At 56.6% G+C, this 12,949-nt stretch overlaps 1 protein-coding gene across 1 annotated transcript; it reads left to right on the top strand.

The window, feature by feature from the left end:
* The first annotated feature begins 2,574 nt into the window (after positions 1-2,574).
* On the top strand, positions 2,575-12,627 carry SCN1B (sodium voltage-gated channel beta subunit 1). Its single transcript, XM_043437504.1, has 6 exons — positions 2,575-2,963; positions 4,790-4,956; positions 5,648-5,888; positions 11,064-11,205; positions 11,807-11,878; positions 11,974-12,627. The coding sequence occupies exons 1-5, from the start codon at positions 2,924-2,926 to the stop codon at positions 11,871-11,873; spliced, it is 657 nt and encodes a 218-aa protein (XP_043293439.1). The 5' UTR covers positions 2,575-2,923; the 3' UTR covers positions 11,874-11,878; positions 11,974-12,627.
* The last annotated feature ends 322 nt before the right edge of the window (positions 12,628-12,949 follow it).

Genomic DNA, 12,949 nt, shown 5'->3' with positions numbered 1-12,949 from the left:
AACCCCAGGGTGTAGCCCACCAGGCTCCTCTGTCCATTGGATTTCCCAGGCAAGAATACTGGAGTAGGTTGCCATTTCCTTTTCCAGGGGATCTTCCTGACCCAGGAATCAAACCCCTGTCTCATGCATTGCCGTCTGAGTCACCAGCAAACCCAAACGTTCATTTAATTCTCAGTTACACCATGAGATGGAGACAAATAGTTACATGCCTGGCACCACTCAGCAGAGAGGCAAGGCCTAGCCCCTGGTGTCTCCACCTTCAGATAAAAGGCCCCCTTCAGGGGGCCACACCAGAAGTTGAGGCCGCTGGACCTTATCTTACCAATTCAGAAATGAGCTTAGAGGCAAAACTCTGGTCCAGGTAGAATCCAGATCTGTCTCACTCAAATCCTGTTCTGGTTACAGAGTGAATGAGGATGGGTAAAAAGAGACCTCTGATAGGTCACAGGCTGTAAGAATCTTAATTGATGGTTTGGGGCAGAGGACTGAAGGAGGGGCTGGATGGGGCAGGATGGACCACAAGTGGTAAACGACGAAGCCAGCCTCTCCTATCCTCTAGCTAGCGATTGAGGCAAATTAACCATCCTGTGCCTCAGTTTCCCACACCTGTAAAATGGGCATAATGGTAACACCCATCTTGTAGGAAGAATTAAATGAGTTAATAGTAAGGTGCTTAGAATGGCACTAAGCCCATAGTAGGTGCTCAGCGAACATCAGTTTGCAGGTGCCCCTGTGTGGTGCCTAAGACCTGTCCTCACTGTGCCTCTGCCTGCCACCCCTGACAGGAGGGACCGGAACAGCAAGAGAGTTATTTTTTGCAGGGGAATTTCACAGCCCAGGAAGTGCTGGCACAAAGGCCCAGACCACAAAGGTGTCTGGTGTCCCTCGCGTGGTGTCCCTGGCTTCCTCTCCCTCTGCCCTGGGCCAGCCCCACCCTTGATTCCTCTTGCCTGGCAAAGTTGGGCTGGGGAGATTCTGGAACTTCACCCTGTCTAGTGGAGGTCAGGACCTGAAGAGCAACCGTCAGCCAAAAGCCCCCACGGTGGTCCCGAAAGAGCCCCTACCCTCATCCTTTTCATTTAGCAGACAAGTCACCTGCCATTCGGGCAGGATTCCAGACCCATCTGAGGCCGGCTGCGTGACCCTAGGCAAGGGAATGGCCCTCTCCCAGCCTCAGTTTCCCAGTTCGTAAAATGCAGATTAACAACAGAACTTGCTACATACATGCTTGTGGAGGTAGAAGTGGACCCAGCATAGAGCGGGGCTCTAGCACTGGTAGTTATTTATTCACTTGACAAATATTTATTGAGCACCTGCAAGGTGACAAAGGGCTTCCCTGGTGGCTCAGATGGTAAAGAATCTTCCTGCAGTGCAAGAGACTCGGGTTCGATCCCTGGGTTGGGAAGATCCCCTGGAGAAGGGAATGGCAAACCACTCCAGTATTCTTGCCTGGGAAATCCCAGGGACAGAGGGGCCTGGCGGGCTACAGTCCATGGAGTCACAAAGAGTCGGACACGACTGAGCGGCTAACACAACACTCCAAGGTGCCAGGCAGAGCTGAAGATGCTGGAGACGCAGTGGTGCCCGGGACAGTGTTCTCACCTTGGGGGAGCTTGTTTTCCAGGGTTGGAAGGACAAGAGGTGAATGGAGGAACCATATCAAGAAGAGTATAATGTCAGGTAGTGACAACTGCCGTGAGAAAAAAAAAAACTGGTAAAAGAGGTCAAGTAAGGGACGGTGGAGGCAGTTTGTCGAGTGGACAGAGGGCCTGATGAAGGTGATGTCAGAGCCAAGGGCTGCAGGAGGAGAGGAAGCCAGCCCTGGGGTCACCTAGGGGAAGAGGGGTCCAAGCAGAGGTGAGGAAGGGCCAAGGCTCTGAGGTGGGAATGAGCTTGGTGTGTTGGAAACAGCACGGGCCTGGACGGCAGCGAGCGGGGTGGGGGCGGGGAGGGCAGGGGGAGGAGTGGAAGATGACGTCAGAGACAGAGAGGGTAGCGGGGTCACGAAGGGTCCTCTTCTGGAAACGTGGAACCTCTAGTACCCAGAGCAGAGCAGCCTCTATGGTTTGGATCCAGAGTGTCCCTCCTGCTTGGGAGCGGTCTGGAGTATTATGGGTAGCCCTAGCCTGACACCCTCCAAGCCCACTTGGGTTTCAACACAGTGACCTCCAGGCCCGAGTGCCTGGGGTCCGAGGGGGAGGTCACCAGGAGGTTCCTGGCAGGTCCCCCTGGAGATTCCAGGGGGGTGACCTCCATAATTTAAAGTCCGGAGCCCTGCGCTCAAACCGCCCTCCAAGCCCTCTTGTGACTCTGAAAGGGTGGGGGTGGGGGGGTCACCTTTCCCAGACTCCGCACCTGGGGGTCCCCGGAGTCTGGAGGGGTCCGACGCCCAGACCACGCGCCCCACGCCCGAAGCCGCTGTCCCTGCGCCACCACCGGGAGAGGCCGGTGCGGCGGGCGCCTCCCGGGCCGCTGCGGCAAAGGCTGGGCAGCCGCGCCCTCCCCCCGCGGTGATTCATCCCGCCCCCTCCCTCTCCCTCCTCCCTGCCGTGGCCGCCGCCGCCGCCGTCGCTGCAGTGCGCAGGAGACCGCGGCCCGCGCCCTAGCGCGCCCGAGCCAGAGCCGGGCCGGGGTCCGCGCACCTGGCGGATGTGGCCGGCTGCGCGCGCCAACGCAGCAGCCCGAGCAGCGGCCGCCGCCCGCGCGGCGGGGATGCCCGGACGCCGGGCCCCGGGGCTGGGCCCCCGGCGGTAACCGGAGCGGGGGGGCCGCGCCCCCCCTCCCCCCTCGCCGGTCCCAGAGCCGCAGCTGCTGCGCCCGCGCGCTCCCGGGGACATTCTAACCGCCGCCGGGTCCCGCCGCCTCTCGCCCCGCTATTAATACCGGCGGCCCGGGAGGGGGGCGCAGCGTGCGCAGCGCAGCCATGGGGACGCTGCTGGCCTTCGTGGTCGGCGCCGCACTGGGTGAGTGCGCGGGGGGCGCGCGCGGCGGGGGCACCGCCGGCACACTGGCCGGGCGGCGGGATTCGCGCTCGGGACTCCGGGCCGCGGGCGAGGGCCGTCCCCAGCCCATCCCCCGGCCCGGCTAAGTCCGCTTCAGAAGTTGTGCGCGCGGGGAGCGGGGCTTGGGAGGGCGCAGAGGTGCGGGTGGGCGCGAGCGGGCGAGGACCGGGCTGGCACGGCTCGGCGGCTGCGGGCGCCCAGCCGGGGGCGAGGAAACGCGGAGTCAGCTGCTCCCGGAGAGCCCCGCAGGCTGCAATGTGACACCTACAGCCGCGGGAGGTGGGAGGGGGGAGGCGGCGCCCGGAGATTGGGACCGAGAGAGAGAGAGAGAGAGAGTAGACAGGAGAGATAGAAACGGAAGGGAAGGAGCAGCGAGACACACAGAAGTTCTCCTGAGTGCTCCGCTGGGAGACTGGGGAGCTGGAAAGTGACGGGGGAGACAGAGAGGGGTGCAAAGTATGCCAGAGAGTTAGGGATCTGAGCGGTGGAGAGAGAAAAACTCGAGCGAGGCAGGAAGAGATAGAGACACAGGTAGACACAGGGAGAGATGGAATTTTAAAAGGACAGGGAAAAGTGCAAGGAGAGATGGAGAAGCCAGGAGAGGATGTCTGAGCCTGAGACAAGGACACGAAGTGGGGCCTTCGGAGAGACCCCTGAGAGATAAAGAGGGGGCGACAAAGACTGAGGCGCTCAGGGAGATGGAAAGAGCAGAGGAGGAGGGCAGAAAACCCCGATTAATAGGGGGAAGAATGGGGGGCAAAGCAGAAGCCTCCAAGCTGGAAAGACAGCACTAGCTAGTGAGCAGGAAGGAGGAGGCAGGTAAGAATGAGGATGAGGGACTCAAAGGGACTGGAATCTGCTGGGGATGTGAAGGCCCTGTGGCGGGAAAGAGCTCAGAGAGTTTTGAGAAGCTGATGGGGGTGGGATTGGCTTCAGGAAGTGAGGAGCCTGGGAGCAGGGGTGACTGAGGCAGGAGAAGATAGGAGGGGGTGGACGGCGGGAACTTGTGGGACTGGGGAGCAGGGCTGGAGTGTTTTTCTGCGCTGGATCCCGTGCCCACCTCCTTCTCTGAGGCCTTGGCTTCTCCCAACCCATTTGGGGCTGGTTGGTTTTAGAGAGCAATCAATTCTGGTAGAACTGACACTGCCACCTTGAATTTCTAACACCACTGGAGTTAGAAACACCACTGGTCCCACCACCTAGACATTGCAGTACCTTGGACAAGTGGCCTCCTGAGAAAGGGGTACTTGGGTAGCACAGACTCTAAGTTACTGACCACAGTAACAGCCTTGTTGATTGGGGGCATTCAGTGTACCATGGGCTTCCCTAGTGGCTCGGACAGTGAAGAATCCACCTGCAATGCAGGAGACCCTGTGGAGGAGGGCATGGCTACCCACTCCAGTATTTTTGCCTGGAGAATTCCTTGGACAGAGGAGCCTGGTGGGCTACAGTCCATGGGGTTGCAAAGAGTCGGAGATGACTGAGCACACACACACTGTATCAGGTCCCCTGCAGCCTTATCTACCTTGAAACCTGCCCAGCCACCTCCAGAAGAAAGACGATGGTTTCCCTCACTATTCACAGGGGCAATCAGAGAGGATGAGGGACTCACCAAGGGCACGTAGCTGGTGGCAGGGCCAAGCTCCGAGCCTGGTTCTGGCCATTCCTGATTGTAATCAAGGGGCACCAGATGGCTTCCAAGGGGCCTGAGAGCTGACAGCCAGTGAGCCCAGCATTGCCAAGGGTGATGGGTGCCCCGGCTTGACCTGAGCCCACTGTCCCTGCAGTGTCCTCAGCCTGGGGGGGCTGCGTGGAGGTGGACTCGGAGACCGAGGCCGTGTACGGGATGACCTTCAAAATCCTGTGCATCTCCTGCAAGCGCCGCAGTGAGACCACCGCCGAGACCTTCACCGAGTGGACTTTCCGCCAGAAGGGCACAGAGGAGTTTGTCAAGGTGGGTGGGCTCCTGGCACAGGAGGGTGGGCATCTATGTGGGAGCTAGTGACGGGGAGCAGGGTTCCGGTTGGGATTGCGAGTTTGTCTGCACCCGGGTGCCATTTCTGATGACTTGGATCCACGTGGACTGGCTGGTGACCTTGGGCAAGCCGTTGAACCTCTCTGAACCTACATTGCCCCCTCTGTAAAGAAGGGGGAGCGGGTAGCCTCTAGCTCTGAGGTTGGTGTGAGGACTGAGTTCCTGCACCTGGCACACGGTTGTCACAAAATATATGTCATCAGAATTATTTCGTACCAGCAAAAAACGCCTCAGATGGTTATCGTGGAAGGAAACAGAACTTTCTGACCTCCTTTTCACCCTCTGTGTGTTTTGAATTGCATAGGAGGGGGTTCCATAAACTTTTTGAGGGCCTGCTGGAGAATTGGAGTCTACAGCAGCCAGAATCGGGCTGTCTCTTGCCCTGCTTGGAGAGTGTGTCTGGGGGCCGGGCAGGATGGTAGAGAATGAAGACCAGGAAGGCTGAATGGGGGCTCCGGAGGATGGCCAAGGGACGCGTGCAGCGGCGTGTGTGTGTCAGGGCTCGGTACAGTCTGGGTCCTTTTGTGTCTGTGTGTCAGGGCGAGGGACAGAATAGAGGTCTCGGTGGGGCGGGGGTGACTGGTGGTGACCCCGCGCCCACTGCCCCCAGATCCTGCGCTATGAGAACGAGGTGCTGCAACTCGAAGAGGATGAACGCTTTGAGGGCCGCGTGGTGTGGAACGGCAGCCGGGGCACCAAGGACTTGCAGGACCTGTCCATCTTCATCACCAACGTCACCTACAACCACTCAGGCGACTACGAGTGCCACGTGTACCGCCTGCTCTTCTTCGACAACTACGAGCACAACACCAGCGTCGTCAAAAAGATCCACCTTGAGGTGGTGGACAAAGGTGAGGCAGGCCCCCGGGCAGCCAGATGGAGGGACCAGATGGCGGGAGCGGGGGGGATGGACGGGCTGGCTCAGCGCCTGGGCAGCGGGGGGTGGAGGCAACACCTCCCGTCTGGACTCCAGCTCCGGCCCCCGCTTCCCTTCAGCCTCAGAGAGGTCACGGCGGGCCTGTCCCACGGAAGTGCTGAGTGCAGAGCTGAGCCTGCCTCCTGTGCTGTGAACCCTGGCGGGTGCCTCTCTCTTTCTGAGCCTGAGTATCGTCCTGTAGGAAACAGGGTGATAATAGTGTCTCTCTCTCGGTGTGTCGTTGGAGCCATTCTGATATCGTGGGGAGGTGGTGAGGATGGAGTGAGATGCTGGGTGTCTGAGGCTGTTGTGTCTGTCATAGCAGGGCCTCGGCACACAGGGGCCATGGTCGTGGTGCTTCTGATTGTCAACAGCCTTAGTCCTGCCCCCCTGTATCACCTGGGGCAGGAAATCAGCGGTGTCACCTGTGGCGGGGCTCCTCAAATTCTACCATATGCGGTCGTGTTGTTGTTTGGATCTTGACTCAACAGATCCGTGTTGGGCCCAGGATTCTGTCTCAGATGAGGCCAAGGCTGCAGGTCTGGGGCCACGCTGAGCAGCAAAGATCTAAGGTGTGTTTTGAACCATTTTTCATCATTTCGGCTTCAACTGCTTTGGACTCCTTCCTTGAACCATCTTCTGATTGGGTGTAAATTGGAATTCTCCAGGGCCTCAGGGACCATTGACCTAGAGAGTCAGGGAGATATCCCAGACCTTGGGCTTCCAAAGAGCATGGCAGCTGAGTCCCGAGGGGCCGTCAGTACACGTGCACCATCACGGGCGACGTTCATTGGTGCCCCCCTTCCCCAAGACGGGGGCTGGCCTTGTTGTCCTGTATGAAGTCCCTCACTGAATCCTCCCACCCACCATCTGGTGGCTCAGACGGTAAAGAATCTGCCTGCCAATGCAGGAGGTGCAGGTTCGATCCCTGGGTCAGGAAGATCCCCTGGAGAAGGAAATGGCAACCCACTCCAATATTCTTGCCTGGGAAATCCCACAGACAGAGGAGCCTGACAGGCCACAGTCCACAGGGTCGCAAAGAGTCGGGCATAACTTAGCAATGAAAAACAACCCACCTTCTGGCGTAGAGGCTCTTTTTATCCCCATTTTGCAGATGGGGAAACCGAGGCTCAGGGAGGTAAGATTATAAGGCCAAGGTCACAGAGCTGCGACCTGGATTTGAACCCAGCCAAACCTGTGTGATTGTTGTTTTTATTCTTGGCATGATTCACTATACTCTGCTGTCAGCCAGAACCTGTGGGTTCCTGTTGGTAATTAGCATTTTTACGTCTATTAGCAAAGTGATCTAGCAGAATTCAATTCAGGAGACATGTCTGAGCACCTCTGTGGTGTAGGTTACGATGCTGGGTGGGTGGCCACCCACAGACGTCGATGATGGAGCCCTGCCCTGGTGAGTTGGGTGACGGTGGAGGAGTTGTGAAAAAGACACCCCCAAATACTGTGGCTTCACAAAGTCTGGGTCAGTCCTGTCTCCCAAATCTGTGCTCAGGTGAAGGGTCAGGGGGTAGGAAGTTTCCTGGAAAGTACCCAGGTACTTTCCATCTTGTGGCTCGGCCCTTGCTCATGATGCTGTCTTCCCCAGCATGGTGGAGTCTGGGCTCAGGCACGCCCGGGTCCCAGAAGAGCCTCTTTCTTTTCTTTTTTTTTTTTAAACATTATCTACCGCATTATACTGCTTCCCAGTATATGTGGGAGGCTTATATTTATGTAATTGCAGGACTTATATTTAGTTGGGCTTGCCAGGTGGCGCTAGTAGTAAAGAACCCGCTTGCCAATGCAGGAGACATAAGAGGCTCGGGTTCCATCCCTGGGTCGGGAAGATCCCCTGGAGAGGGGAATAACACTCTTCAGAATTCTTGTTTGGGATATCCCGTGGACAGAGAGCCTGGTGGACTATAGCCCATAGGGTCACAAAGAGCTGGACACGACTGAAGTGACTTAGCACGCATGAACTTATATTTATGTAATATAGGACTGTTTCTATTATTTTCCCAGAGCCTGTATTTTTTGCACCATCCATCATACCCCAGTGTTTTTTAATCCACCATGTTATAATACTGCTTTTTTAACCTTAGCCACTGTGATATCGTATGTTATGTTATACTATATGCTATAGTGTTTTCACATTACCAAACACCAAACATAACAACAGTATTTTTTTAATTGTAATCCATCATCCCAGAGTATTTTTAATATTATCCACCATATTCTCATTTTTTAATCCTTAGCCACCATGCTATATGTTCTAAAATATTATCAGTCATGTCATAGTATTTAAATTTTTTTATTTTTTAATAATTAGTATTATTAAATACTAATAAATGGATGTAATCAGCATCCGTGCTCATTTTGTAGTATTTTGAACATTATGTGTCACTCTATGGCGTTTCATTCCCCATTGTATTGTTAGCATCAGTAGTCATTGTTTCCTCTTTATCATAAGCCACTGTCTTACTGCCATTTCAACATTACCTATCAGTCGGTATTACCTCCTGGTCATGACCCCTCAGTAATGAACTGAGTCGTTTCCAAAGCGGGGAGCAGTGGGTGCTGGAGATGAGGCCTTCACTGAGTTGGGAGGGGTGCAGAAGATGGTAGGAAGCATCTGGGTGTCTCCCACCAGGAGTGGGGCTGGCATCCAAGGACGGAAAGGCTTATTCTGTCTGGATACACCCAGTAAGAGGGGAGCAGGTGTGAAGGTGCAGCGGTGACTGAGGCTGGCGAGACATCCGGCCCGCAGGCTGGGGCTTCAGATCTGCCCCTGGAGGCAGGCAGGTGAAGCTTTGAAGAAATCAAAGGCCCCCTTGGAGGAACTGCCTCTGCTCCTGGCTCTGTCTCAGTTTCTCCTCTGTGAAGTGGGGGCGATGACAGCCCCGCCTCCTGAGACGTCTGTGGGTTGATGGAGAGTGCCCTGGACATACCACGGCCATTTCCAAGTCTCTCTTTGGCTGCTGGAGTTTTTAGGAGTAGATAAGAGCTCGGACCCTGCAGTCAGTCCCACTTGGAGTTGACTCCTGGCTCTGAGTGCAATCCTGGCTGTGCACCCTTGCCTGGCACTTTCTCCTCTCTGAAGTGAAATGAAGTTGCTCAGTCGTGTCTGACTGCGACACCGTGGACTGTAGCCCGCTATGCTCCTCTGTTTGTGAAATTCTCCAGACAAGAATACTGGAGTGGGTAGCCATTCACAGGGGATCTTCCGACCCAGGGATTGAGCCTAAGTCTCCGCATTGCAGGCAGATTCTTTACCGTCTGAGCCACCAGGGAAGTCCTCAGTAAACTTATCCTGCAGATGGCCTAGAGAGCCGTGCCTGTCAACGTCCTAATCTGATTGGGAGAGCAGGATACCAGTTTACTTAAATCCGTTTGGTTGGTGAGTTCCAGGAGCAGGGGTGAGAATTCTGATGACTGAGTTTTATCCATGCTTGCTTGTATGTGTATTCAAGTCATGTCTGACTCTTTGTGACCCATGGACTGTAGCCCAACCACCAGGCTCTTCTGTCCGTGGAATTTCCCAGACAAGAATACTAGAGTGGGTTGCCATTTCCTGCTCCAGTGAATCTTCCCAACCCAGGGATTGAACCCACATCTCTTGAGTCTCCTGCACTGGGAGGCAGATTCTTTACCACTGAGCTTTATCCAACGTGTATTCAACTCTGTGCTTCTGGAGGTCGGCTGACATGGGAAGCCTGGACCCTCTGTATCCTTGGGGTTGTTTCAGAGTCAGGGAGATGCTCAGATAAAAAACTCAGGACAGAGCCCGGGCGAGAGCATGCTTTCACCGCAGGAGACGCATTCAGGGTATCTCTGGAGTGAAAGAACAAGCGAACAAACGGGTGAGGTGTGGAGTCCTGTCCCCAGCTCCTCCTGCTGGGAAGCAGGGGAGAGGCATCAGGCCCTGCACCCCCCTCCCTGTGGCCCAGAAAGCCTTGGTACCATCTGCCTCGGGTGGAGCAGCAGAAAGCGCCCACTCCCAGGGGAGGAGGAAATGGCAACCCGCTCCAGTGTTCTTGCCTGGAAAATCCCATGGACGGAGGAGCCTGGCGAGCTACAGTTCATAGGGTTGCAAAGAGTCGGACATGACTAAGCAACTGAGCACACACCTAGGGGAGGAAGACCATGTGGGAACAGCGGGAAAAATGAGGTCCCGGCCATCCAGGAGGAGGGGCTGGGGATGCGGGGTGGACACCTGCGAAATCCGGCCGAGGATGCCACCGTGGGCTTGCGTTCTGGCCCCCCGGCTGAGCATGCCCCTTTTACAGTTTAAATTTAGGCTCCATGAAAGGAAGCTGACATTGGCAAGAACCAGGGCTGTGGAAAGGAGAGAGGGCTTCCGGAAAACGTCAGTGAATAGCCAGCGCTTAGGCAGTGCTGACATCCACGCATGATACAGATGTTAACTCGTTTCCTCTTCCCAGCAACCCTGTGAGAAGGCATGAGTATTATCATCCTTATTTTACGGCAGGGGAATAGAGGCCCAGAGAGGTGGAGTCATTTGCCTGTGGTCACACAGCAGAGGCAGAGATAAGATTTGGACCCTGACAGTCTGGCCCCAGAGCCTGGCTATTAACTACTGTGCTGTGTCGCCCCAATAATAACAGTGATGATATCAATAATAGTAAACATGTATCAAGTGCTCTCTATATAGCAAGCAGTATTCTAAGAGTTTTAAAGGTTTATTTAATTCTCACAACACTCCCGTGAAGGAGATACTGTGATTATCAACTTTTTAGAGGTGGGGAAATTGAGACCCAGAGAGGCTGAGTCACTTGCCCAAGGTCACACAGCTGGCCAGTGGCAGAACCAGGATTTGAACCTGAGCCTTCTCATTTACGAGCTTCAGCTCTGGGGCACCTACAATCACCTGTATGACACGGAGGCGCCCTGAGTTACACAGGGAGACAGGTTCAGGGCAATCCGAAAGCCCTTCCAAGGCCGATTATTAAGAACCACAGGAACAATGATGCCTCTAGGGGGAGAGCATGGCCTCACTTGCAGACAAGGCCCAGGGAGGTCAAGCCACTTGCCCAGGCTTGCACAGCAAACTCAGGATACACTCAGGCTGCCACCTGACCCTGCCTGGCCCCTGCAGCCAACAGAGACATGGCGTCCATCGTGTCCGAGATCATGATGTACGTGCTCATCGTGGTGTTGACCATCTGGCTCGTGGCAGAGATGGTTTACTGCTACAAGAAGATCGCCGCTGCCACGGAGGCTGCCGCACAAGAGAATGCGTGAGTGGGGTCCTGAGGAGGGGGAAACGGCCCAGGACGCCTAGTGCTTCCCGGAGGGGAGCATGGGCTGAGTGGGGAGGCGGGTGGGGAAGTGACCCAGACACCATCTGCAGGTCCTCCCCAGAGGGGACCATTTGGTGCCAGAGATGGGATGAGGCTGCAATTGGGTCCCCTCCCCTCCCTGCTCAGACTCTTAGCCCCCACTTCTGTTAGGATCCCGAGCTCAGACCTGGCATCCTCTGCCCCGGCATCCTCTGCCCCAGAGATACATGACTCCAGGCCCTAGCCCTTTTTATCTGCCAGGACCCAGGAGTCTGAGCCCCCTACTCGCTGCTCCCTCAGACTCAGACTCCAGGCCCTCAACCCCTTTCACCCCAGGACCCCGGAGTCTAGGCCCCCAGAACCCCTCCTCCCTCACATTCAGGACTCCAGACGTCCAGCCTGGGCTCCTCTTGGATCCCTAGGATCCAGCCTGCAGCCTTCTCTTCTCTCTGACCCCTGTGCCCCTGGGGACAGAGACCTCAACCCTCATCAGTCTCCACAGGGGGAGTGGGCCAGACTGACGATGGGGTCGCTGGACACCTGGCTTTTGCCCCCACAGCTCGGAATACTTGGCCATCACCTCAGAAAGCAAAGAGAACTGTACGGGTGTCCAGGTGGCCGAATAGCCCCGGTAAGGTGGGCGGGCAGGCGGGCAGGGGCTGGAGGGCCCGGGAGGTGCCAGCTGTCAGCCTTTAGGCTCCTCATGCCCTGTCTCTCCCCTTTCAGGCCCTGGGCTCCGCCTCAAGGAAGAGCCAGCCCTAATGGGGGAACATCCAGGCGAGGCCTGCCCCCGATGGGGGTTGGCCATTCCTGGGCCTCCACAAGCCTCAGAGTCCTGCCAACGGAGCCTCCAGGGTGGGAGGGGGCAGGGGGCTCGGCTCACACCCCTAATCCAGCCTTCTTCCTCCTGCCCCATCACCCACCCACGCCATGCATGATGGCTAAAGCAATACTACCGCTGCCCCTACCCCTGCTTCTGCTGCCTGTTTGGGGATGGGGGGGGCGGTGAGGTGGGGGCAGCGGCTCCGCACCCCTCCTTCTTGCTGATTTGCACACACTGACCGCTTCGGACATGCACTAACGGGGGCCCAGCGCCTCCCTGCCCCCTCCCCGCCCAGTGGGGCTTGTGATGGCTGGAACGGTTCGGGGCAGGGGGTTCCTGGACCCCCTCCCACTTCCCTCAGACCCCTGATGCCATTTCCCTTCCTGCTTCCTCCGGCTGGACCTGGGGTCTCCTCTCCCTGCAACGCACTCTCACCCCAGCCCAACCCACCCTCTCTCACCAGCCTTGGATTGTGGCCACTTAGAAAGGGGCCCATTCAGCCTCGTCTCTCTTTACACAAGTAGTTTTGTTCATGAAATAAAGATTCTTGGACTTGATTCAGTCTCTCTCGTGAGCCCAGTCACCTTCTACACCCCCTCCAAATCCGAGAGAGCCCCCTGGTGTTTCCGGGGACCCGCCCTCCTGGGCAGGTGACAGGGCCTCTGTGCACGCGTTCTGGGTGGGGGAGGGGCGGGGAAGGATGGAGAAGGACAGACGGGGGCCACATCTCAGGCTCAGCACCTGCCTTAGGTCTCAGCGGGTGCAGCCACTTGATACTTGATTACTGTTGGGGTTCAGGGAGTGATTAGCTCAGCGGGGACCAGGAGTTTCGAGGGAGCCAGCCTGGAGCGGAGGAAGTGGACTGGTAGTGGAGGTGGG

This window comes from Cervus canadensis, chromosome 18 (assembly GCF_019320065.1).
Source record: "Cervus canadensis isolate Bull #8, Minnesota chromosome 18, ASM1932006v1, whole genome shotgun sequence".
Taxonomy (NCBI): domain Eukaryota; kingdom Metazoa; phylum Chordata; class Mammalia; order Artiodactyla; family Cervidae; genus Cervus; species Cervus canadensis.
Note: the sequence above shows the minus strand (reverse complement) of the source record. Positions and strands in the feature narration are given on the sequence as shown.

Bases quoted from the DNA above. Each gene is read 5' to 3' on its own strand.
- SCN1B (XM_043437504.1), top strand. From the start codon at position 2,924: ATGGGGACGCTGCTGGCCTTCGTGGTCGGCGCCGCACTGG. The intron at 2,964-4,789 runs GTGAGTGCGCGG...CTGTCCCTGCAG, and splicing joins CGTGGTCGGCGCCGCACTGG to TGTCCTCAGCCTGGGGGGGC. The intron at 4,957-5,647 runs GTGGGTGGGCTC...CACTGCCCCCAG, and splicing joins GCACAGAGGAGTTTGTCAAG to ATCCTGCGCTATGAGAACGA.